At 40.6% G+C, this 26,832-nt stretch overlaps 1 protein-coding gene across 4 annotated transcripts; it reads left to right on the forward strand.

Annotated features, from left to right (window-relative positions):
* Positions 1–594: 594 nt before the first annotated feature.
* Positions 595–26,832, forward strand: nedd4a (NEDD4 E3 ubiquitin protein ligase a). Of its 4 annotated transcripts, XM_017404752.3 has the most exons (30): positions 595–880; positions 2,940–3,013; positions 3,498–3,545; positions 4,084–4,162; positions 4,274–4,312; positions 4,512–4,565; positions 15,065–15,115; positions 15,777–15,838; positions 15,992–16,094; positions 17,179–17,342; positions 17,439–17,556; positions 17,973–18,086; positions 18,262–18,345; positions 18,567–18,686; positions 19,409–19,654; positions 19,968–20,042; positions 20,132–20,186; positions 20,300–20,358; positions 20,498–20,563; positions 20,664–20,893; positions 21,983–22,104; positions 22,208–22,278; positions 22,372–22,467; positions 22,550–22,623; positions 22,719–22,779; positions 22,878–22,937; positions 23,021–23,128; positions 23,212–23,308; positions 23,588–23,660; positions 24,507–26,832. In XM_017404752.3, the coding sequence occupies exons 1-30, from the start codon at positions 836–838 to the stop codon at positions 24,607–24,609; spliced, it is 2,751 nt and encodes a 916-aa protein (XP_017260241.1). In that variant the 5' UTR covers positions 595–835; the 3' UTR covers positions 24,610–26,832. The 4 variants fall into 4 exon arrangements, with proteins under 4 accessions (XP_017260241.1, XP_017260249.1, XP_017260236.1 ...); XM_017404760.3 differs by lacking the exon at positions 3,498–3,545 and having other exon boundaries at positions 610–880; XM_017404741.3 differs by lacking the exons at positions 595–880; positions 2,940–3,013; positions 3,498–3,545; ... (1 more) ...; positions 4,274–4,312; positions 4,512–4,565 and adding an exon at positions 9,296–10,622.

A 26,832-nucleotide genomic window follows, 5' to 3' on the forward strand; every position in this document is an offset into this window, starting at 1 on the left:
CGCCACCGGCAGCCTCTAGCTGTCCATTGCCACCAGTTGCCTCTAGCTGTCCATCGCCACCGGCAGCCTCTAGCTCTCCATCGCCATCGGCAGCCTCTAGCTGTCCAAACGCTACCAGCCTCCTCTAGCTGTCTGACCACCTCTAGCTGTCCATTGCCACTGGCTTCCTCTAGCTGTCCGACCGTCATCTGGATGTGAAACTCTTTAAAGACTGTGTGACCTCATACCAAAGCTTCGGAGTTCCCTTTGTGAAATGTGGGGCTCGAGTTTCCGACAGCATCACTCCAGACCAAAAAAAAGTACTCTTATTAACAAAACTTGCCTCTTCTTCTGCTTCCTTTTTCCCTGATAAACGACAGTAACCTCCTCAGTGTCGGTCTGCCACAGTTGGCCCCGCCTCCTTCTACGTCACCAACCAAGAAGGTAACTCCGCCCACAAAACCACCCCACAGAAACTCTAAAAACAAGTCATTAACCTTTTAAATCAGATAAATACACCACTGATAGCGTTCAACTAAAAGAAAAACACGAAAACTCATTATTTTTAGATTGTATTCAATTTCCCCTTTAAAGTTGCACTTTTTCCAGGCATCTGGACTCTCTGCGTTGTTTTCCTCAAGCTGTGGAGGAAAACAAGGGAGGAAGAGGAGGAGGAGGAAAAGGAGGAGGAGGAAGAGGATGAGCACAACGAGTGACGACGATGGCGCTCGGTCCGGGTAGCTGTCAGTAAACACACGGAGGAAGTGGAAGAGGCGAGAACACCTGAGGAGTAGCTGTTGGCCGGAGAAACTTCTTCTTCTTCTTGTCTCTCTCTGGGAGGAAGGAGGACACCATTATGGCTGCTCTTCCTTTCCAGATTCGAGGACTTCAGACGGATGAGGTGAACTTTAAAAACCCCGATATTCGTTGCCGAGGCTGCTCACGTGACCCAGCCGTTTGCCCAGCCAGAGCTAACTAAGTTAACTGCGGCTAACTAAGCTAAACTGAACCCAACTAACCGAAGGTGGCTGGTTAACTCGGTGTGGCGGTTTACCGGCGGGTTTGGGGACTTTTTACGCCGTTTCCTGTTAACCTGCTAACTGAGGCCCCCTGGTCTGTCGGGCAGGAAACGAGCTGAACTGTCAACGCCTCGGCAAACTCAACCCTGTTAGTTTGGGGGTACTTTAACACCGTTGGCCCCCTTCCTTCTGAAGTTAGCCCCCCNGGTTAAATTAACCCGCTGGGACTCGCTGAATGTCCCGAGGATTCATAAACTTCGCAGTAAAATCAAGAATGGAGGAGCCGAGCACCGCCTGGCAGGATGTTACATCATCCGCAGCCTAAACTCTGATCCTGTGGGGAAAACTGGATTTATACATTAAAAACAAAAAATATGTATATATATATATTTAAAATCCTCACGAACTGAGCTTCTTCTGTTGATCTGCTACCTATCTGTAGGAAACACGCCTGACTAACTAATTATTGCAAAAAATAAATAAATAAATAAATAAATAAATAAAGGTACGCATTTCGAACCTTAAAATCGAACACAAAAAAAAGGTTTTTCCTGCTCTAGATACAAACATCGCGGTTTGAAAGCGTTGATGCCGGTAGTTCCCCAGATATATTGAAATGCGGATCGAAACGCGGGTCCGCGCTCAACGTAAACAAAGCAGTTTTCTCTCTGCTTGCTTTACTCAACAAATCTGAGCGTCAACACGAACCAAAACAAATGAAAATGTTGGCACGTCTCTTTTATGGAGCTGTTTTCAGTCACTTCGGCTGTTGTCTGTAGGTAAATAAAACAAAACGCACGTGGTAGTTTGCAGCTGTGCCTAAATTACCATGGATTTATTTATTTATTTATTTTTTGACCTGTCTTCATGACTCTTTAAATAGTTTTGGTCATTCAGCTACACAGTTCTGTTGTACCCTGATTGTATTTTTGAGATAGTGATCAATTAAAGTTGTCATTGTGATGCTTTTGTTGACAATTAGAATAATTTATGGTTTTTTTCTGGCGAGTTTATGCCTGAGTTTGTTTTAATTTACTGGGATTAAAGCTTTTGCTCATCTTCATGCTGCAAATTGAGTTTTTTTTCTTTGCTCTTACGTATAAAAATCAAAAATATGCCTTCACTGAACACCCTTGGGAAAATAATTGCACCTGAGCCGATTAGAAACTGGGGCATCTCCGGGATCGACAGGGCTGTTGAGCTCGATACTTATCTTTTTATTGTGGCTTTCAGGACAGGTGATTTTATTTGGCACAGAGACCAAAAGGAAGTTGATCAGAGTGTTTTGACAACTTCACACTAAACTACACATTTACAGTCTGTGGGTCCTAATCAGAGACGCTGCCTCCGTAATGTCATCACTCGCAGCCTTTGGACTCCTTTAAGCCTCGCAGAGATGAGCAACGGTCTTCTTAATTGGACAAAAGTTTTATTTTTGTATCATATATCACACATCCTACTATAAGCATTGAAACGGATATGAATATTAAACTCAATTTTAAAAAAAACAACTAAAAAATAGAATGCAAGATCACAAATATATCAAATGTTTAAACTTAGAAATTGTATGCTTTTAAAAAGAAAAGGTAGTTTTTAATTTTGCGTCTGCAACGCATCCCTAAAAAGTTGGGACGGGGGCAACGAAAGGCTGTAAAAGTAAAGTTTTACGAATAAGAAACGGCTGGATGAGCATTTTGCTGCTAATTAGGTTAATTGGTAACAGGTCAGTAAGAGGACTGGGGTTTAAAAGAGCAATTTAAAGAGGTCAACCTTTCAAACAGGACAGTATTAATGATAAAAAAAATATTGTGTTACAGGTGGTTGTTATTAAAATCCAGATCAGCTTAAATAATAGCTATTAGCTCATCAAGCAACAACTCTCTACTCTGAGGGATTCTGTCACTTATTTATCTATAATCTCATTTTGTTTTCTTTATTCAGGATGAATCCAGAATCCTTAAAGTGAAAGTCATTTGTGGGATCGGACTGGCCAAAAAAGACATTCTCGGAGCCAGGTAAGTAAGACAGGCTAACGTGTTATATTTATTTAACCACTGCATGCCATATTAATTGTGTAATTTTGATATCGTAACGAATCATTATTTGCTTTATTAACAACCTACATCCATCAAAAACCCAAGCAGATTTATGACTCACCAAGAATAATAAGAAAAACAAAATCGATATAGGAGCTTATTTGTGATAAGAAATCACCTGTTGTTACAAAGTGATTTTAAAAAGTCATTTTTTTTTGTTTCAAATGATATGACATAATAAATAACGTTTTCCCAATGATTTAATAAGAAAAATAATTTTTTTAAAAGTTTTTGAGAGTTCTGTCAAGTTCTCAAAACAACACAAGTCTGAATGTCTTGTCTGCTGGCTTTAATAGCCAACAAGAACCGTTAAAGAGTTCATAAATATATCTTCAAAAACTGTATAAAACATTTAATTTTTGTTCTTTTTTTTTGTTTGTGTGTTTTATAAAATTCAAACCAGGGCTGGGAAAGACAAGAGACAGCAATCATGTACAGACATTTATTTACAGTAAGTTCAGATGAGCTTATTTTTTGGGGGGGGGGCACTAAACATCTATAAATCATTCACTGTAACATTTAGGGTGAAGGTGACACTTGGGAGAAAACTTTACGTCTAAACCGGCTTCAAACATTTACTTTATGTTGTTTTGACCAGCTCTCTTTTCACTTAAATTTAGGTCATTTTGCAAGTGGTGGTAGCTTAAAGCCACATTCACAACACTATGATGTGCTTTAAAGAAGAGTAAGCCTCCTTCATACTTCAAATTACTGTATTAATGTGGATTTACCTTCTTTGTTTGTAAACTTATGGTTTAGTATGTCTATGGCTTGGTCGCCTAATACGTTACTAATGACAGAACGCTGCAGCCGCTAGAGCTGGGTCATGAATAATGCAATGGCAGTAATGGATGTGGTTTTAATGAAATCATTATAAGAAGAATTGCACTCATTATATGAGCAATGAGTTACCAGAACTGTTCTGTTTGAGGGTTACGGGTTGATGCGATCTAACGGCGAGATAAAGCAGGAAACTTCTTCCATTGCAGTGACCCGTACACCAGGCTGTCCCTGTATGACCCGGTCAACGGAGAAATCACAAGTCTGCAGACTAAGACGATTAAAAAGGTGAGTGGGTCGACGTGTGTGTGTGTGTGTATATTCAGGTAAACCTTCAGCCGTGTACCTCACTCATGCATTGTGTTTTATTGTTTTGTTTTTTTATTGTGCCACTTGAAGACTCTGGACCCAAAATGGAATGAAGAATTCTATTTCAGAGTGAGTGACGCTTGAAATAATTCAACATTATTTACATTTCAGGATCATTTCGATTCGTCCGTGTTGTGCTTAAAAATGTAGCAAGTGTGACAGTGAAAAGAAATGATGGAAAACATGAAAAAAGACTTTAGTGTTAAGCAAGAATCATGTTTAGTTCCTTCACTGCCCAGTGAATAATTTTAATAATCTTGTTTTTTAGGTGATTCCCAGCATGCATCGCCTGTTGTTTGAGGTGTTTGACGAAAACCGACTGGTAAGCTTGAAAAATCACCTTTTTTTTAAAACATCGTTGGGGAAAATTTTTATATGGAATTACTGTTGCTGTTTTCTTTCTACATCTATTTAGGCAAACCTAGACAAAAGAACTGTAGATTATAATCAGCTCTGGTGAGCTGAGGCTCCTCTGAGTTGGACATTAATTGGCACACGAGCGGCAAATGTGAAATGTGGTGAAATGTGGGCAGAGATAAAGAAATCCTGTAGACCTTTTATAGAAGACTAGCTCAAGAGCACAGTCTTTCAAACTTTCTGGTTGTGTTCAAGTCTGTTTCCTGAATCTGAACGGTCCGTTACCACCATTGTTCTTGAACTGGAAGATGACTTTGCTGTGCAGGACTAACGGCAGCTCTGTCTGGCGCTCAGATGCTACGAATGCTGAAGTACGTGTCATATTATCGTAGATGAGGGCATCCTCCAGTCAGTGCAGGGTTGACTTTGGTTTGACTGCCTGGTAAACATGCAGGTGCCCTTATTTTGCCATAATGTGTGGGATATTGTTGGAAACCAAAGATACCTTATTGCTCACGCCTGTAAATAAGGGTAAATCTGGCTGCCAGAAGGACATCCTAACGCCGTTTTGTTGGTAGAGATTAGGAGTTGTATGTCTCGCATGGAGATAAATGACTGAATGGTCACAATGTGTGCAGGTGGAAGGTCTTTCTTCCACTTGTCTTCAGGTATCCAAGGGTGTTCCACAAGGCTCAACCCTGGGTCCACCTCTTTTTATAATTTATATAAACTGTTTAGATAGAAATGTGCCACATGCAAGATTTCAGTTTTATGCTGTTGACACCATCATATATTGTGCTGCCAACACAGTATGTAGTGCTTTTGAAAAGCTCCAAGCAGCTTTTAATGTGGTTCAGTCCAATCTGTGCAATTTAAAACATGTTGAATGTTGAGAAATCAAAACTAACGTTACTCTCCAATGCTAAGTCTAAACCAAGTTTGTTGCTGCCCATCACTACTCTTCAAGGCTCTCAGACTGAATCAGTATCACTGTATATATACACTTAGGTTTTATTATTGACGATGCTCTGGCCTTTGTTCCCCACATAAAACAGCTAGTGAAAAAGTTGAAGCTAAAGTTAAGTTTTTATTTCAGAATCTGATCTTATCTCTCTTTTGAGGCTAGAAAACATGTTGTTTTGTCCATCCTGGACTATAGAGACATGTATATGCACGCACGTTCCCACTGGTTGCATATGTTGGACTCTGTAAATCATGGGGCCTAATTTTCCATAACCAATCCAGTGTCAAACTCCAGGCCTCGCTTTAATCTGTCACTATTACAGCGAAAGCGAAACTTGTAACAGTTCCACAAACGCAACACACACACCTCAGGCTGACCTCAAGGAGCAGCAGAAGTGACTTTAGATCCCAGAGTCTGGTGTTTTCTTACCGATGATGCAGGATACCCGATGAGCTGCTGGCCCAGTTTCCTGCTGGTAAGATGCCAAGCAGGCCTTGTGACACATAAATAACAAGAACTCGGTAAAGGCACCTTACGTGTCTTGAGACTTGCCGCCAAGTGTCCGTACCTGTATGTGATGTAAACACAGTGAGGCAGTCAGAGGACACGAGTTTGGCCACACCAAATATCACCTCGTGCTTTTGGTGGCACATAAATATTTTGGAATGCACCAACTAAACTCTGCATTTTTTTATTTTATTTTAATGTTACTTATAGACTAAGCAAGTATGAGTAAGTGTGAAGTTCAAACAAAGACTCATTCAGGGAGTTGTGTAACCGAGCTTTGAGTTGGTTTTCCCGATAAATCATATGGTAGGTGCTGTTTGTATCAACCTGTCCCACTGATGCAATCTGTTTAGTTACCAAGAAGCAGAAAATTGAGTTCCTAGAAGAACAAGTCAGTATAGCTAATCATAACTTTTGTTTTTTCTTTGAAAGTTCAGTTAAGTTTGTGCGGTATGTGCCACATGAGAGACGTTCAGCACAGAACAGTTAATGCTGCTATGTCATGCAGTGGTTTTGCAGTGATGTTCTTGATCATTCTTGTTCCGTTTTGTTCTTTTCTTTGTCATTTTTTTAGCACTCTGTTGCACAAGGTTTGGCTCAGGCCTTCATATAAAGTCAAATGTTTTGTTGTAAAACAGAACATGCAGAAATGATCTTGATTGTTTTGTCACCACATTATTTCTTTCTTTCTTTTTGTTTTTTTTTTCTGTGGCCTGGCAGAATGTTTCTGGTATGTGTCACCATATCACATGTGCAGAGTCACATGATAACATAAACGTGGGTGTGACTGACTCAGGTCTGTCCTGTTTTGCTCCAGGTGGATTTCGTAGTACTTGGGAGGGTGTGTCGGTTCTATGAATGTTTCTGAGGACATGTCAAAGCTGTTCAGAAATACCAAGAATCCCAGCGCTTGTTCTTTTCAGTCTTTTCAGCAGTTCTGTTGCTGTCCTATACGTTATCACTGTTCCCCACATGATAAATATAAATGTTAGAGCTTTTTAAACTCTCACACTGAGAGATGCCTCCGTTTGATTTAATATTCAGGTGGCACAACAGATAAAACCATCAATCCAGATTTGGCTTTAATTATATAAAATCTGCTAATGTTCTAAAACGTGTGTGCTTAATTTTCATGGTTTAAACTTTTTTGTTTAGTTTATTTCACCCATTATAGGCCATCTTTGAGCCTCAACAACTGGAAACAGTCTCACACGCAGTTATCCGAAACATACATGCTTGAACTACAAATGCAACTTTATTATTATTATTTTTTTAAATTTTCCTTTAAATTTTTCTGGAAAGAAGCTTTCTGTGTTGTAGCTGTCACTTTACATGAGCGGTGCGCAGAAGTTGCTTTGATTTACTCCTGTACCTGTTACCTGTACCTCTGACAGACTAAATAAACAGTAGGTGATTAAAAAATATTAGAGATCTGATAATTAACTTCGATGTGTTTGTTATTAAGGACAAACTGTGATTTTACATTTAAAAGTGTTTTACCTCCACAAATAATCTTACTCATAAAGTAGACACACCTCCCTCTGACTATGTGTATAATTGTATAAATTTATAAACGTAGAATAATTCCTTGGCCTGTGAAGATTTGCAACTAATCTTAAGTTATTTTTCCCTCTGTGTTATTTCATTTGCGATCACGGTTGTCCCGTCCATTTCTAGCCCACACATGTTTTTGTTCCTCCAGCTTTTTCAGCACATAATTGCCAATTTAGGTGCTTGTTTATTTGGTGCTTTCCTCCAGATAACTTGAGTCAAATCAGGCAAATGGTAACTGATTTTTATGCCGTTACTTTGAGGTTGATTGGTCACTATCAAGAAGTAAATAAACACATCCAAGTAACTCGTCCGTCCGCCTCCTTCCTTCCTTCCTGCTGATGGATCTTTCTCACGCCACACCCCACTGACTCTGCTTGTAGGGACTCAAAGTTCGAGAAGTTTAAAAAAAACCTTGTTTTTGTTCACGCTGATGCTGAACTCATGACCCGAATACAGGAGGCTGTGTTATTGATATATTGTGATATACTGTGTACGCAGTTTTACTCACCAGTTTTCTGGCTGTCAGATTACCGTCACAGTCTCTTATAAGTACTGTCTGGAAAAGCGATTAATCTCCAATCACATGTTTGTTTCATCAGTCTGTTATGCTGGTTAAAATATAGGTTATGACTTCCACTGTGACAACGTCCTGCACTGAGTCATGTCCTGATCCTGGCTCCTACTATCAAACATTTCCCTGAAACTGATTTGGAACCAGAGTAACGCTCTGAAATAAGTCAGCCAGGCTCACTATAGGTTGTCCTTTAATAAATTTAGTCTGACAACATCCACAGAGGAGAAATAAGAGCAGCTCTGGCCGTTACATGAGGTGTCATATAACCACTGTCATGTCACGGCTTTCCGTCTTGTTTTATATCTTGTTTTTCCTCATCAGGCAGATAGTGGGCAACAGCTTGCCTGCTCCCAGCTGAAAGTGTTTAGCTACTTTCTCTCAGTGTTTTACAACTTTCAGAGGGAGGGGAGGGGTGTGTGTGCATAGAAAATGGTTTTTAGTGGGAATCTTTGGGATATTTTCAAACACTGTTGCAGTTTTTATGCACAGTGCAACGTCGTTTTGCAACCCAGTCCTCGATTTGATAGAGTTTTGTTGACATTCATCCCCTTTGATTTCCTGTAATTCAATAGCGGCGGGTAAAACTATTTGCGGGGCCACAGGGCAGCAGAAACATTAGTAGCATAGCAGCAGCAGGAGTCCCGAGAGAGTGTCCCAACACAGATTTAACGCTTCGCCAGAGCTTCAGTCTAGGATCAAGCATGTTGGACTGCTGTGCTGTCGTTTTATTTTTATTTTTTTCCTCAAAGTGAATGAGAGTGAGGTTGTTACAGAGGACAGCTATTAATCTATGCTTAAGTTAGTCACTGTACAGATACAAAACCGTGGAAGCCGTCTTTTAATTTTTTAGTGAAGCTTTGTTTTCTGTTTAGGGTTTATCTCCTTACAGAGGCTAACGCTTCAGTTTCAAAGGTCATGTGTTTGGGTCATGTCTCTGAACAGAACCACTGGCCACCTCCGACTAAAAGCTGAGATCAGCCCCGAGAGGAATGTAGCTTGTCACCAGAGCTATTTTGGCAATGCACAGCCACTAATGATTGTGATCACAGAGCAGCCTGTGGAGCAGTTGCTTTTGCTCTCTTTTTTTTTTTTTTTCCTACCAGCAAGTTTGATCATGCTCCTCTCACCAGCCCTGCAGGGATTAGAGAGTTAAACAAATGGCACGTCAGCTCCGCTTGCATTTTGCGTCAAGAAGAAGCAACACGGACCCACTGTCGGAAAGTTTCAGCAGCCACGGTGAAGAGAGTGGAGTCAGTTTGTCAGCTCATGGCCCCGCAGAGAGTCTGGCGCACAGTTCTGTCCACTTGAAGGTGACTCCTCTGTCACCAGACTTTGCCAGCAGTCAGTGCTCTTCAGTGTTCATACCCAGGGTTAACACTGGAGGGTGTAATAAGAAGAATGTCTTGCAAATCTCGCTGCAACCCTGTGGAAAACTTAGTGGAGACCTGGACGGCAGTGTAGAGGATGGAGACCCAGCTGCTGTTGGTGAGACTGGAGCAGGTTCCGGCTCCGACGGGGGCTCTTGCAACAGCAGCATGGCCAGTGATGCAGGGTACTGTAGCAGCAACAGCATCTTTGAGCCAGAGTTTCCAGAGAAGCACAGAGCGAACCAGGAGAGGACTTCACTTCGTCACAAGGTCAAGGTCCCGTTGAGACGGTGCTCCTCTTTGGTTATAATTCCAAGGAGCCCTTGCAGCACCCCACCTGCCTCCCCAGTCGGTCCCGTTTCTCTGTTTGCTCACCTACCACCGAGGGGATCTACTCAGTCAAATCTTCAGCCAGCTTCCAGGGAATTCCCACAAGAGGAAGAGGGAGTGACCACGACTGCTGTGAGCGGTCACCATCAATCAAAAGGAAGCTGCTCAGCTGAGCCCAAGGACACGAAACACATGGTGCACTTTAATATTCCTTTACAGGAAGAACCAAAATGCAAAACGGAGGACAAATCTAATCTTCACTCGAGCAGCGTCCTGCTGCATTTTGCTCATCAGAGACCACTGATATCTGCAAAGGGAGCCACAACAATGGCTGCAGTCGATGAAGCTCATTCCCCAGCTGACAACTCTGGAAGTAAAGACAACACTCACAGAAAACTGTACCGGAGTACCTCTGCTTGTTTGTTTTCCTCAACTAAGTCATCAGAGAAAAACAATAAAGGCCGTTCAATGGGAAAGGATCAGCTCAGGTGTGATAGAAAGCACTGTCATCGGGCCATACAGAGGAGCTTCTCCCTTGAGGTGCCCTACCCTAACACTGGAATTTCTTGTCACGTTTCTAACCCGAAGCTCAGCAGCCCTTGCTCTCCACACGTACACATTCATTTGTCCCCATGCTGCCCCTCGAAGTTGTCCAGTTCTGTTACGGACGTTAGCAAAAAGTGTGAAGGAAGTAACACAGTAATCAGTTCAGATCAAAACAACGAGGTGAGTGCTGAAATGCCTGAAACGGTGTATCGATGGGATTAAAAACCCCCTCAGATCTGTACGCTGTTTTGATGCCAGCCACATAAAGGCTCTTTGACAGAGCTGTGGATCTGCTGACAGTGTTGTTAAACTAGTTCAGGCAGATTCCAGACTGCTTTGGTTGGACTACTTTTGACAACACTTTGACTTCTGTGTTAATACACAGAATCAATGAGAGTTTTTCATGAATAGTTTAAATAAATTTAATGGTATTAGCCTTGATATTAGTCAACTTACAGCTTTTCATTTGACAGCAGCCAAAGAAATGTTGTAACCTCAGTGTTTTATTTTTTTATATGTACTTTACCTTTTTAATGTCCTTAAAACTCTGTTTACTTAGAATTAGCCATTAGGGTCCTCACAAGTCTTTGGTACTTCCAGTAATTGAGAAGATCTCTAAGTCATGTATTTAACAAGCTCCGTGTGGACAAATATTCAGAGGTGTTCAGTTACACTACAGTAAATCCATCCTCATATTAGCTTCCAAGAAATGTGTAAATTAGAAGCACAGGTTCCCCTCCATCTTGTGTGTCTTATGTATGCAAACCCAACTTCAGAATAGTTCTCCCTTTTTATTATTTTGTTAGCACTATGAGTGTTCTACGTAAGTATTTACCGTGGCTATTTTTAGTGGTGGGAAACGCGGTGCCCCTTGCTGGTATAAATAAGGTGCCTCTGAAATATTCACCCCGACTCCAGATAGTCTGCCGGTCTGCAGCGCTGACTAAAACCCGTGGATTCAAATTTAACAGCGTGATACTAAAGCAGCGCACAGTCATGCCAGCCATCTGCGGACATGGTGTGTGTGTGGGAGTGTTTGCCTTTCCCAGTAAACGGGTGGTGGGTTAGCTTCCCCGTGGGTCCCCCTACCAAGCAGTGTTTGTTAAATATCAGGTGTCAGTGTCAGTCTCCCCCTGCATTTAGCAGGTTGTCAAAAAAAGAGGGTCCACTTCAGTAATTACAGGTCATTTTTGTCTGGTTTTAAATTTGTTTTTTTCCTATTTAACACTAGTTTGTATATTTCTTATATGTTCCTTGCTTAGTAGTTGCTTTGGGTAAACATCAATCCTTGAGAATTATGTTCTTGGTGCTAAAACACAGCAAATTTGTGACAAGCTGCTATCAAGAAATGGCTGAAAAAAACAGCTGAATTCCAAGACTATTTTGAAGAGGAAGGGATGACTCAAGACCTTTGCACAGTTGTGTACATGTGATAATTTTACCTGCCCATGGACGGTGTGATTGGCACACTGTAATGTGACATCTAACAAAAGTAAAAACCAGCTGAAATAAACAGAAGGCATGTGACAGTAATAAAAAAACAAACCTGGACTACCTACAAAACAGACGTGGATTAAAACCGCTTACTGTTTAAAATGTCCTTCCTTTTACAGAAGTACGAATGCAAAACAGGAATAATTATTCTGCTAAATGTGATGCAAAACAAAAGCACGACATAATTAGTTTTAAGATTTAAATTTCCCCCAGGTTTGTTAAAATGTGGAACAAATACAGTCCTTTATACCTACGTGGAGTGCTGTAATTAAAGTTTCCCCTTAGAGATTACCAACATGTAACGACTTACAATAAATGGATACGTAATTGAATGTTAAATTCGATGCATCTGGCTGTGGAGTTTAATGAAACTTTCAGCCCTGCTGTTCTTATCAGTTTTGCCTTTAACCGCATATTCTTCCTAACACAAGTTAATGAACAACCAGATGAGACCGTATTACTCAACCAAGGTGGAAAACGTGAATCAGAGCTAATTTCTGCTTCTAACTCTGTTAGAGGGTCTTTTTGGTTTACGTACAAAGGTACAAAACGACCCAGTGTTGTTAAGCTCGATTTGAAGGACTTTCTGAATGTACATGAAGTTGATGTGGCTGTGTTACCGATGTGGTTGGATTCCTACATCAAGTAGCTTCCTTCCTTAACAACGTGTGCCTCAGAGACGTCACACCCCTATTATGAAAAGAGCTCATCGAAGCGTCCTTTACCGGGGGGGGGTAAAGGACGCTTTACTGTTTCATGCCAAGCTGAACTTCTCACCTTTGATAAATGGGATTTGAGCAAGCACTCTGGAAAAATGTGACCTTTCTTCCTTTTGGGTGTAAAATAAATATGCTTTGTTTGTACTATACATTGTTCGTGAGTTTAGGAAAAAAAAAAAAGAAGTGTAGTCAAACAAACAAGAACGTCTCAAACCGTTTCAAAAGTCTGACTTCTGTGTCTTAGTTTACCTGCGCCGGCAGCTGCCGCCCCCACCTGTCAGACGCAGTTTGTCGTTGCATGTATAAGATGGAAAAGTCTGAGCTTGCTCCACGTGTTTCTGTAGCTGTTTGACACAACCTCGTAGATGATATGGTCAGGCCTTAAGGCCGCATACTAAACTGAGATGTCTTTAGTGTCACCTGAACCTTCAGGGAAGCTCTGAGTGGACATTAATCTGTCATTATCGTTTTAACTTGACTTTCTTTATTTGTCCAGACGTTCCAAGAAAAAAAGATGGTGTGCTTCATATAGTCTGTTGGGTAAAAGAAAGAAGGGGCAGCATATGTTTTGTTACTGATATTAAAATAATTGTTAGGGAGCATGTTTAAGGGTAAGTTTGGGCCAAGCCGTACTGCAGTTTTAGTGAAAGTAAATCTGACTGGACATCTGTTCAGTGCTTGTCACAGATTTTTTTTTTTTCTTTTTTTCCTCAGATGTTAAACGTGTACTCCCGCATGTGAATGATGATTTAATGGAAAAACAAAGTGCCTTGCTGAGTTATTGTGTCATGACTTACCATCAGAGCAGCTTAATTGCACCTTTAGCGTTGCTTTTACAAGTCTCTGGAACTTTACTGGAGGGATTGAACACCATTTATCCAAAAGCTATTTTCTCGTTTGGGTCTACAGAAATCCACAATCAAAACAAAAGCATGAAGCGGGTCTGTTGAGGTGTCGCTCACTTGGTTTGAGGTATACCAAATGGCAAGAATGTAACCTATAATTTACATTATTTTACCGCTCATCCAACCAGTTCTTGTCTTATTTTGTTATATTTTGGAAAGTCTTAAGTTTTTTGTTTTTCTCTTTCCAAAGTAATCACTGTAAATATAAATACAATGTTGTGTATGCTGCTACAACATTATCAGAAACACCTCAGTCTGGTAAATTTTAGGTCGATGCCTCATTTTGGCGCCATATCTGCAGGTTGCTCAACGTAGCCAGCGTGCGATCAGTGTATTGTAAAGAAATAAAGCTGGTATTTGTGATGCTAATGTGGAAAACGTGCAGCTACTCACTGGAAATCCACAATGTACTAAAAGAGAGAGAGAGTAAATACAGTGCTGTTATAATACAACGATAAAAACATGTAATTATTGTCATAAAAGTGAATGTTTAGAGCAGTCAGTTGTGATGAACTCGTATTTTTTGTTTTAAAACCGCTGCTTCTTTGGCAGCAACTAATAGAAGTTTCAGGTCAGGACAAAGAAGGCCTCCCGTCTATATTTGTACACAGAAACACTTGCGCCACCTTCGACCGCCTGCTTTCGAGACAACGCAAAAGGCCAGCGGTGAGATGGTTTATCTGGCAAATGCTACAATATTTTGATCACGGCCTCTCTAACAATAACACAGAGCACCCATTTACTAAACACATTCCTATGTGTGTGTGTGTGTGCGCACAATATACACAGAAATAGATCAAGTCAAGTGAGTCATGGTCTGAAAACGGGTAAACAGTGTTTATGCTCAGAAAGAAAGATGTTTTCTGTTTAATGTTAAAGCTAAAGATGGCTTGTTACAAACGGGGTTCCCACAGTTTGGATTTCAGTCTTTTCCAGAGAAAGAGAAACTAAGAGTATAGTATTTGTATTGGTTGCAGCTCATGTCACTCCTTGTTAGTCACAAGGTCCAGCTGGTTATTTGCTGTTTCTATTTTACTCTGGATTTGAGCATCTTTTTACAAAATAAACCTCATTAAAGAAGACTTGACCTCTCTGATTATAAAGTGTTTTCAAAGCCGTTTTTCCCCACAATCCCATCTTTTCTGTACAGTCTGCACTGAGCATTTACAGGAAAGGTTTGTAGTTTCAATAATGGCTTGGAAATAGTCTGAAAAAATGTACATTTGAGTCTTGAAAAGTCTGAAATTGTGAAACAGGAAATGTGGAAGAACCACACAAACAGTCTGGTGTGAATTAGTAAAAGTGACTGAAAGCTTTTCAAGATGATTTTGTTTTAAATTCAGAAAATAATCATATTTAGCTGAATAATATCGATGCACAGTATGCTTTCTTTAATGTTAAGTATTATAAAGTGTTAGACAACACGTAAAGGATGGTTTTGAGTGTTGATTAGACGGTGATATTGTGATAATTTTAATGTTTGTGACTTTTTCTTTCTTGTCAGACGCGGGATGATTTTCTCGGACAGGTGGACGTCCCCTTAAACCAGATACCGGTGAGCTTTGTTACTGTGTGACTTGTTTAGGTTTATTACTATTTAATCTGAAAGGTTTGACACGTGTTGTATAGAATAGTCTTAAGTAACTAGGACAGGATCACTGGGCATTAGTTCAGAAACGCAAGAAACACACAAATTAATAATGTGTTTTACGTGTACAAAAACATGCACAGCTTAAGATACAAAACAGAAGAATAAATGATCAAAACAAGGACATTAGAGTCAGTCATTGCATTTAGCAGCTGATTAAACCATCCTCAAACTGACCTGAAACGTTGAATTCACACAATAAGATGTTCTCCTCTCATTTCTTTCTTAAAAGACAAACGAAGCGGCGTGTTTCGTTCTCACTGTTCGAACCTTCGGCCTCGGTCTCACCTGCGTCTCCACGTAAAACTAAACACGTCCACCCTCATTCTGCCGCCTGTTCCACATCGTTATCTGTAGTTTTGGAAACACTTCTCCATGTTTATGTTATGTTGCTGCTTCTGTTTAATTATAAATACAACACCTACAAATTAGCCTCTTAATATGCGCTGCCACTATCACTTTAGATAATGTTTTGAAAAGAAATAACGGTTATAATTCTAAGCGGCCGTAAATTATACACATTACAATTAAAGCTTTGTTTTTTGTTTTTTTTTTGTTTGTTTCTCAGACAGAAAATCCTAACTCAGAAAGGCCATACACATTCAGGGATTTTCTGCTCCACCCACGAAGGTTTGCATTTCATTTCCTTCTCATTTATTTACCTGTTTAAATTTAATTTTTCATATAGAGTACGTTTATTTATCAGTGTTTTGTTTTTTTTCTTCAGTGTCAGTATTTCTTGCCTCCATTAAAACTTTTAGTCTGTTTCTCTTTCCTGCACAGCCATAAATCCAGGGTTAAAGGTCATCTGCGTCTCAAAATGACCTACCTGCCAAAAAACCCTGGCTCCGAAGAAGAAACGGCAGATCAGACCGAGGACTTGGATGTAAGTCGATGCTTCATGCCTCTGCAGGGATTCTTCAGAAAGGACCGTAACGGATAAACCTCAGCCTAAATGTTGAAGTTGTCATGAATCAAAATATTTTGTTGTCTTTAGCACACACTCATTCTGCTTTCTGAGTTTTTGGCTCAGAATTAAAAAAGTACCTATTGCGCTTTGTGATGGCAGTCACTCAGAATACCAAGAACAACCCATTGGTGTTTTAAAATGAGGGTAAACAGTGTTTAGTCACAGTAACCTTCAATGTCATCCAGACCAAACTGCAAGAAACCCAACATCTAAAAGAAGCTGTGATTCCTTCAGATTATTCAGATGTCTAATCTTTTTTTTTCCAGACTTCTTGCTTTAGAACCACACAATAATTACATTTTGAGTGTGATGTAGTACGGAAACTATGACCAGGAACTTAATATCTCTATTTTTATTGAAAACTCCAGATAAAGACGGCGTTGATAAGTGAAGGTGACACGTTTATCTTTGTAGATTAGAAAAAGTCTAAAAAGTCTTTCATAGATTCATAGATCCCCCCCAACTTCGCACATACTCACCAACTCAGCACTGTGACTACGTTTGTTGCCAGAGATGTATGAGCAGTGGATAAACTTTAGGTCTCCATTCCACCTCGATCAATTCGCACGTAGCATCAGAGCCATCCATTTACCATATTTTCTGCACTATAAGGCACATCAAGCGAAACAAAACGGCTCCCTGTCTTTTCAGAGAATACTGCACCGACATAAGCGTCAAGTATAAACGCCTCCACCGCCGTGGGTGGAGCCCTGCGCGACAGTAACTGAGCCTTAATGTTGCGAGCGGTGCGGCTTTGTAGTTTACCAAAGTCTTACTAAAACATTACGACTTCTTTCATATATAAGGTGCTCTGTTGAATTATAAGGCGCTGTCGTTTTTTTGAGAAAATTGAAGGCTTTTAAGTGCATCTTATAGTCCTGAAAATACGGTAACCTAATTCATCGATGTGTGCGAATGACATGTAACATTAGGATAGTTTTACCATCAAGCAAGCCCTTCCTTTTAAAATGTGCCTCCTTGTCTTTGTGTTGGTCTGCAGCATGACTGGGAGCTTCTGGAGTCTCAGGACATGTCAGGTCCCAGACAAAGCCAGCACCTGGCTCCTCTGCTGCCTGGCTGGGAGGAGCGGCAGGACAACCTGGGGAGAATCTACTATGTCAATCATGAAAGGAGAACCACACAGTGGCACCGACCCACAACACTGTAGGACACCCCTCCACATCTACCAGCAAGACATATTATTTTATGTTTGATGCTTTTCTGTTGACCGAGTGTGTGTGTGTGTGTTTGACAAAACAGGGACACTGATGTGGAAGTTCAGAGAAGACAGAACAATAACCTGAGTGCAGGACTTTCCTTCATTACGCGCAGGCAGATTTCAGACCCCGAAGAAAACACCACACAAGAGTCTTCAGAGGTAAAACCAGGCTTCTGTTTCACGTTCAGACCTTGCTTCACCTTTTCACCCTGTCCTGAAGAGCTGCCGTTGTTTAGTTTTGAAGCTTTTCTTTTAGCAAAGCGCTCAAAGCGTTTTTAATTTTGGTCTGAAGTTAAGGGAAAACAACGTCAAAATCTCTGCTGTTTAAATTTGTTCAGCATGTTTTTGCGGTGACAAGTAGATTTTAATAGGCATGGAATGGCACTTTAGGTGAAAATTGTCTCTGTAAACCTAAAAAGGTCAGAATTAGATTTTTTGTGTGTGTAAGTTGTTGGGGGACAAAGCAGTTGATAATGATTTAAGAATATAACTGAAGCGTCTAACACCATCTAACCAGAAGTCCACTTTGAACGTGCTAGCGCCTACCCCGAAGTCTCCTCTCGCTCATGTTTCAGAGCTGGGAGATCATTACAGAAGACGAGTCCACCTCGAATCACAGAAATAACCTCATATCACCTTCGTCCCAAGAGTCATGGCTTACAGCTAGAGAGGAACGCGCCTCCCAGACTGTGAGTCATCCTCGGAGAAGTGTTGGGCTTCCTGTTACTGAAAGTCACGGGAGTAAAAGTCATAAACAGATTAGTGGGAACCATAAGCTTCCGCCTAGAAAGTAGGATAGGTGGAAAAATACTTGCACTTCAATGACTTAAGTGAAATTTAATGCCCTTGTGTCCTCTGCTACAGAGTCATGTTAGTAATTCAAACCATTCCAGTCTCAGAGAGCGGGCTCAGGCTGCAGCAGGAGAGGAAAGTCCTGTTAGTCCTGTGGTGAGAATTTCCCTTTCTGTTCAAATCACGCCTTTGCCAAACCTGTTTTGCACCCCCTTGTGGTAATAATAATAGAAATAAATCACTGCTTCACATGCATAAGAATATTCCTGTCTTTTTACAGCTAATGACTCATATATTTCTCTGATTGATTTCATAAACCTACAAGTTACTGAGCTTGAAGTTCTCAGTACAGATAACCATATTCGATCTTTCAATAGTTACTTCCAACCTCATCCAACTTGCCTCCAGGCTGGGAGGAGAAGAGGGACAATAAAGGAAGACGCTACTTTGTCAACCACATCACCCGAACCACCACGTGGGTTCGACCTCTTTTTCAGGTACGCAGATGTATAGTTATGGTAAGAACGTGGATAAATACGACCTCAGATTAACAGCAAAAATGTCCTAACACACCCTGTTGGTACTTATTTAACTAAATCTGAGTCACCTCCCCCTAATTGACTCCATAGGAATGAGGAGAATAAGCAGCTAAGTGCTGCTGATGAAATGCATTTCATTTTCTGCAAGTTTTAGTGCTTCTACAGAACCAGTCTTTGCGGTTTGCTGATCTGGAGCATTCATGTTTGTGTTAGCATCCGAAGCAACTCCTGCTGCCCATCAATAAGTGAAGAATTAAGAGTCTACTTCCAAAAAAATGTTTGGTTATCATCATTCTATAGCCAGAACAATTACTCACATCTTTCCAGAAGTGGATAACGCTCATTTACCAAAAGCCTTAAAGCTGCATTTCTGACTCACTTAGCCTGTTAAATATTAAAGTTTGTGGCAGTTCAATTAGAAAAAGACCAAACGAGTCTGATTTCTTTGGAGAGGTTGCCACAGCCGCTTCTTTCTAAAAAGAACGTGGCAACACAGCTGAGGTTTGCACACGAACAAACCACGGGACTTCTGGAACGACGTCCATCTGACAAACGAGACCAAGTCCAGAGAAAACCAAACATCTCACCTCAGACCAGCTGACAATCACAGCAGTGGAGGCTTGGTTTTCAATATATACTGTAATAATCTAAACCTTACTGGTGTATCTTCTGTTGGACAGAAATCTGTAGATGCACCAGAACCACCACCAGCAGCAGCATCACAAAATGGAGCAGGCGCATCTCCAAGCGCCTCGCCACCACAGCCAACGGCGAGGCCTGATCAGCCTCCTCAGCCTCCTCAGCCCACACCGAACCCCGAGGCCACAGCTGAATCCATGGCTGGCTTACCCCAAGGCTGGGAGGTTCGCAGCGCTCCCAACGGAAGGCCCTTTTTCATCGATCACAACACAAAGAGGACCACCTGGGTGAGGAAGTCGCAGACATGGCACATTTATGTTCAAGCAGAATCCCACGCAGCTTCTAAAAGCCTCCATTTAAAATGTAAACATTGAGAACCAAACCTGCTGTGTTTTTCTGGCAAAGAAAACTGGTGTCATTTTCAACATTAGAAGAATTGTTTTGTTTGGGGGTGGGAATATGATTACAAGTTAATTTCAACAAGTTTAACATTTCCTTACCCGTGTCTCAGTGGGTCCTTAGACAATGCATAACACTAAATGGACCGTTTTTGTGCAAGTATTTCCTCTTTGACATCCTGTCTTTGTTCCTCCTGAGCAGGAAGACCCCAGGTTTAAGGTTCCTGTGCAGAGGAGAGCAGTCTCGCTCGACCTGGCTGACCTCGGCCCTCTGCCAGTGAGTTTATCTGAAAATCAGTAAGGAATCAATTTGAAGACAGACGTGTGACTTAAATCATCTCTTGTTTTTTTTTTTTTTGCTCATAGCCTGGTTGGGAAGAAAGGGTCCACAGTGATGGCAGAATATTCTACATAGATCACAGTGAGTGTACTTGGAAAAAAATACTAATTGAAGCACTGACTCATATATTGGACTCATGCAGGATTTAAAATATGTTGTTGTTAGTAAACGGCGTTATATATTTTATTTCCCAGACACCAAGAACACGCAGTGGGATGATCCCAGGTTACAGAACGCAGCTATAACTGGACCAGTGAGTTTACACAGTAATATAAAGGCATCATAAAGTGATAATAAATGTCTTTTTATAGCTTCAAGAGTTCTTCCACAATGTGCCTCAGCGGATTTAGATCCATTTCCTATCATGTAACACCAGCATGTGTTGATTGCAGGCAGTGCCTTACTCCCGAGATTACAAGCAGAAGTACGAATACTTCAGAAAGAAGCTGAAGAAGCCGGTGAGTCTCACCGAGAAGCAAAAATAAATCCGATCACGCCTTCTGACCGTGTAGGTGAAAGCTTAGTGCTGTGCGTTTTTTTGTTTTTTTTCTAACGAAGGCTGACATCCCGAACCGTTTTGAGATGAAGCTGAGACGAAATGCGGTGCTGGAGGATTCGTACCGACGCATCCTTGCAGTCAAGAAGCCGGACCTGCTGAAGGCTCGGCTGTGGGTGGAGTTCGATGGAGAGAAAGGACTGGACTACGGTGGTCTGGCCAGGGAGTGGTTCTTCCTCATGTCCAAGGAGATGTTTAACCCGTACTATGGACTGTTTGAGTATTCTGCCACGTGAGTTCAAACTCATCACTTATAAAGCTTTGTTTTCTTCTTATTTTATTCCTGCAGTTGTTCGAAACAATCAAAAGTCTAGTGAGTAATCTTTGTCTTGTATGAAAGATAAATAAATTAAAGATGTGGGTCAGACATTGTGGAAAAAGGCTCCTATTATGGGTTAGATCAGCTTTTTTCTTGGTAAGGCATTCATTTTATTTAGGCCACATTTAAAGACTTAAATAACACTTACTGTGTTTCTTACTTGGTTTAGTTTAAAGTATTAAGCAGTCATTGTGGTATTTAAGGTAGTATCTCACTGGGCTGCCACTGTTTGTGAGAATTTTAGCTACTACCATCCAGCTGGAGAAAAAAATCCTACACCACTCAGGCTGCTGATCAGTTAAATTTGAAGAAATGACTCATTATTCTCCTCCTAACTTCTGATGTTTCTGATGTTTTATCCGATGTCTGTTTACTGTTTACGGCTGTAGAGCAGATTTCCATGCAGGGACACTAAAGTTGAGCTTTTAGTGACTAGTGTGCAAACACCATTCAGGAAGGAGTCCCAAAATGTCTTGAAACTTTTTCGGTGGTTCTTAATTTCCCCGTGCATGTCACAGATGCACTTGAATTTTAAACAAGTTCAAATAAATTTTCTATGTTTGATTTTCTCTCTAAAATAGTCACAGTTGTCGCAAGTGTCTCGAAACATTCTAGGCTAAAGCCCTGAATGTTCAGGTCTAAAAACTGTGTTGGTGATGCACAATAGTTGTTTAAAAACCTGTCTACTTTACCTAAAAGTGGGCTCCAGTAACTTAAATCTTGAATGTGGGCGGGTGGCTGCAAAGGTGGGTACGAAGCAGGCCGAGGCAGATGCAATGTGAGCAACATAAAAAATAAAAAAGTGCACGCCCAAGAATACAGTTTTGCAAACTGTAGACAGAAAAATATGTTGTTATTTTCAAAGATTAGCTGTTCAAAACACGGCCGCTTGGCTTGCTGATCACTTGGCCGCAAACCCCCAGAACTCAGTGACCGCAATGGAAAATTTGTCCATTTCAGGCGCGATACTGAAGAATAATCCTACTCCTCCTCGTTTTTCAGAGACAACTACACCCTGCAGATTAACCCTAACTCAGGTTTATGCAATGAGGACCACCTGAGCTACTTCAAGTTCATTGGTCGTGTTGCAGGCATGGCTGTGTATCATGGAAAACTCCTTGATGGTAAGTCCTACCCAGTTGCACTCCGAGACTATCTGATGACACTTGCAGCACACAGAAAGTGAACGATTTGAGTTGATTCTGATACCTCTGTGCTCTTTTAAAGCTTTCTTCATTCGGCCTTTCTACAAGATGATGCTGCAGAAGTCGATTACCCTGCAGGACATGGAGTCTGTTGTGAGTTTCACTGGAAATTTAAATTAGAATTCTAAAATTGCAAATGATCTGGAAATATAAAGTTTGAATGTCCTTTATTTGTTGTCTTTTTAGGACAGTGAGTATTTCAACTCCCTGAAATGGATTTTGGAGAACGACCCAGAAGACTTGGACCTGACGTTCACCATTGATGAGGAGCTGTTTGGAGAGGTTTGCCCTTCTGTTTAACGTTTAATTTGTGATGTGTGGCTTCTGTGTACCTGATCCTACTGACCGTACATCATCTGTCCAGACCCATCAGCATGAGCTGAAGCCAGGTGGATCGGAGATCGTCATCACCAACGAAAACAAGAAGGAATACATCCAGTAAGGAACAGCATACCTCACTAAGAAATAACACATTTTATCATCATGAATGGGCTAAACTGTAGTGTGCTGATCTCATATTCTGTATTTGACAGCCTGGTGATGCAGTGGAGGTTCGTGCACAGAGTACAGAAGCAGATGATGGCTTTCAAGGATGTAATACTTTTTTTTTTTCTAACAGAAAATGTGGCCTTTATTTATTTTTTTTTAAAAAAAAAGGAAGACTGAAAATCTGGTAAATGTTTGTGTTTTAGGGATTCTTTGAGCTGATACCCAAAGATCTGATCAAGATCTTTGACGAGAATGAGCTTGAGGTGAGTTTTCAGACGGATCGAATGTGAAACGATCAAATTAGGATCTTTTAAAAAGGCAGACCTTCATTCTCCGTCCTCCTCAGCTGCTCATGTGTGGCCTTGGAGACGTGGACGTGAACGACTGGAGGAAGAACACCAAGTACAAGAACAGCTACTCGTCTGAACACAAAGTTATCCAGTGGTTTTGGAAAGTAAGTTCGCCTCGATTACCCGCTTGCGGAAGAGTTTCGGCTTTAGTGTCCGTGTCGTCTCAACATTGCTTTGTGTCGTGCAGACTGTGCTTCTGATGGACGCAGAAAAGCGAATCCGACTCTTACAGTTTGTGACGGGAACATCAAGAGTCCCGATGAACGGCTTCGCTGAGCTCTACGGTGAGATAACGCACTGTGTCTTTTACCTACACGCCTGTTAATGTTAAACATCCAGCCTCCTCCTTATCTGTTCCGTTCTATCTAAACAATTTGTTTCTGGGAATGACGTAACTGAAACGTATTCCTGTTGCAAGCCGGAAGAGCAGAAGAATTTGTTAACTGTGCTCAGGCTAACGATTCTTAGCAATACAAGCCACTAATAATGCATTTTTCTTCATTTTGTGCATTTAAACCCTGTTACAACATGTTCGCTAAGCTGTAAATGTTTTTATTTTCCAGGGTCTAACGGGCCACAGCTGTTTACCATCGAGCAATGGGGAACACGTGATAAACTTCCTCGAGCCCACACGTGGTGAGCGCTTCACTTTGATTGGATTTTTATTTTTTTTATCTCAGTAACTTCTTTGTTTCACGTAAAGTGAGTCCTGACCTGAATAAAAAGGTGATTTTAGTTATATTGAGCTAAAATCTGGTGCGTTTGTAGCTGGGACTGAGCTCCAGTTTCAGCAAATCGTCTCATGAACTTCTGGATGGATTTTAATGAAACTTTCAGAAAGTTATCGCAGCTAATCGACATCAGCAGAGACTAAAATAGTTTTACTTTACGCGGTTGTAGCTTTCAAAGATCTGGAACTCCATCGTTTCTCAACATAAGATGATCTTTGTCTCAAACTCTGGCATGAAGACTGTTTGGATCCCCGGTCCTTTCATTTATTCGTTTTGTTTTAGTTTAGTTGGAGGGGTTTTTGTTTGCACCTTGTGAAGGGCTGCCTGTTTTTCTGTGAAATGTTTTCTTCAGCGTGGAAGGACCTTTGCTGTTTTTGGCCGCCGCCGCGCTCCGTAAACATCTGGTTCTCTTTTAACTCGCTGCCTCGATTTGTCCGCTTCGCTTCGCTGTCTCTCTGACGACATAGTTTTTGTTTTTGCAGCCTTTGTTTTGCTTGAATCGAGACCAGCTTTTACTCCATTGTTGTGGCTTAAAGGAGTCAGGATCTCACACAAATGTCACAAACCTGAAATAAACTCCAGACTTTTTAACGCACTAAATAATTTTGGAAAACAGGACAAAATGTAACACATTCATCAGGGATCTGAACTTTCCATTTTGTTCTGAAAAATACTTCTTTTAGCTTGATTTTTATGCCTCCCGCCTATATTAACTCGTATTTATTTGTTGTTTTTTTTTTACTTCCTGAAGCTTCAACCGGCTGGATCTTCCTCCCTACGAGTCCTTCGAGGAGCTGAAGGAGAAGCTTCACATCGCTATTGAAAACGCACAAGGCTTCGACGGTGTGGATTAGTGCGCATGCAGCAAAAAAACCCCGAAAGAAACAACAGTTCTGCCGACAGAGTAAAGTCAAGCTGAGCGGCCTGGTGGGGGAAAAAAATAAAAGCCGTGTGTTGGAGGTGAATCTTAATTTGCCAGCTGTGTGACAGATGAACCCTCGCTCACGTGGAGAAGAGTCCAGAGCGGCTGGGGTATTTTTATATCACTCCACGTCTTTTAAAGTTTACAAATCAGTTGTTGTTTTTTTTAATTTGATTCTAAATAGTCGCTCGAAGGCGTATGTATACTCATTTGTTCTGCCGAAATGCCCAAATGTGTAAAACAAATATATATATATATATATATATATATATATATATATATATATTCCTTAAACTGATGCTGTGAATGAAACTTTAAAGAACTTTAGTTTAATCTGGTTTGACTTCATCAGCCTCCCTCATGTAATACTAGTGAGACGCTGAAGTTTATTATTTGTCTTCACGACATGTTCGAGGTTAGAAAAATGAACCCCGGATTGGAAAAATCAAACACTCTTAACAAAGTTAAGAGTGTTTTAAACTTAACTTGACTCTAAAAGTTGTGTATTTGGAGCTAAATGTGTACAGACTACAGATTATACTGTAAACGCGTATTTGAGATGCGTTTGTCATTAAAGAGGTGCTTTTATTTTGTTTTCTGCGAAAGGATGCTGCTCAGTAAAAAAAATTAACTTTAAACCTCCATCATGGTTCAAGGACAGAGAGTAAAAATGTCCGAGCGGCGCAGACCGGCGACAAACTAATCAACGTTTATCATCATCTGCTGGTCACAGATTTAATTCAGACGTTTGGGTCTGAGCTGTCATGATTTCTGCAGACCTGGTCCAAACCGACTGCTCTCTTTCTGGTCACCTAAAATAAAAAGCAAATTATGTTTTTCCAGCCCCCATTTTATTAAATTATCCTTTTATAATTAGAGCTCATTTTGGACATTTGAATAATTTTCTTTTTTTTTTTAAATTGAACTTTGGTTCGCCACAACTTCCCCTCATGATAACATTGGTGGATCTTTAAACCTTTTCTGCGTTTTATCATTCCTGTGTTTAAAACATGAGCAGATGCGATCGATAACACGCGCACCTCTGGAGCATTTATAGCAGAAAAATCTACAGGCTGCATACAAATTTGAGCGACTTTGGTTAAATTAAATGTGTCAGTGTATGAATAATTTATATCAGGACCAGTTAGAGGCTAAACTGATTTTGCTGTATTTAGTTAATCTAACAATAAGAAGTGACGCAGTGTTAGAATGTGCTGAAACTATGCATACTTGTACATATTAATGTAAGATAGCTTGATTTTTAACTCTCTCAGATATTACATGACTATATATTGTATAAGAAAATAAAGAAATCTACAGGTTTATAAAGCATTTGTTAATATAAAACCTCCTGTGTTGTTCAGTAGCTTCTCAAATGTACCTGTGTATTAGAAGATTTAATAAATGTAAATACACCTTTTTCTTTCCTCCTGTTTAATAGCTTTTCATAAACTGTTAGACAAGCTGGCCTTAAGCATTTAGCTTAATAGTTTTACTGCTTTTTGCTGTTTATTATCGATTTATCTCATCAGGAGTGTCTGAATGCTCTGTTTTCGAGAGTGCAACCTTCTCCTTTTGTTTTTGTTTTTCTCATTCTCCAAAAAATGTACAGATTATTTTTACCAGAATGGGAAATCGCCTTGTGAAACTTTTGTACGTCAGTGTAGTTTTGCCACTTTTCTGAACGTGTTTACAGATCTGCGGAGGGAGGTAAACGGGCCGCTTCTTGTCTCCCACTTAAACGCTTTTATAAAACGAAGCACTTTCTTAACGTTGACGAGTCTTACTTCTGAACCGAGCTTCTGCCGATCTGTCCCCCGCGGACAGCCCTAAACCACTATTTCAAGACATCATCTTATGCTTCGAGGGTTTAAATGTTTACATGTGAATCTAGCATAAAACAAGCACATTCTCCTCTTTCCCTTTTTATTTAAAAAAAACGGAATGCCATGGCCTTTTCTTTGTAACGTTTGTAGAGTCGAACTGTGATTGTTGAAATGTTTGAAGTCCTGCTACGTGTTTGTTGTATCAGGGTTTGTTATTGTAACACCTATAAGTGGATTACAGCAAAATTAACTCTTAAACTGATGACCTGTGGCGAAGCAGACTGAATATAAATATATTTCCAAAATAAAGAAACATAAAAGCAGGTGAA

This window comes from Kryptolebias marmoratus, linkage group LG15, assembly GCF_001649575.2.
Source record: "Kryptolebias marmoratus isolate JLee-2015 linkage group LG15, ASM164957v2, whole genome shotgun sequence".
NCBI classification, from domain to species: Eukaryota; Metazoa; Chordata; class Actinopteri; order Cyprinodontiformes; family Rivulidae; genus Kryptolebias; species Kryptolebias marmoratus.

Bases quoted from the DNA above. Each gene is read 5' to 3' on its own strand.
- nedd4a (XM_017404741.3), top strand. From the start codon at position 9,357: ATGGCACGTCAGCTCCGCTTGCATTTTGCGTCAAGAAGAAGCAACACG. The intron at 22,279-22,371 runs GTGAGTTTCACT...TTGTCTTTTTAG, and splicing joins TGCAGGACATGGAGTCTGTT to GACAGTGAGTATTTCAACTC. The intron at 23,309-23,587 runs GTGAGATAACGC...TTTATTTTCCAG, and splicing joins CGGCTTCGCTGAGCTCTACG to GGTCTAACGGGCCACAGCTG.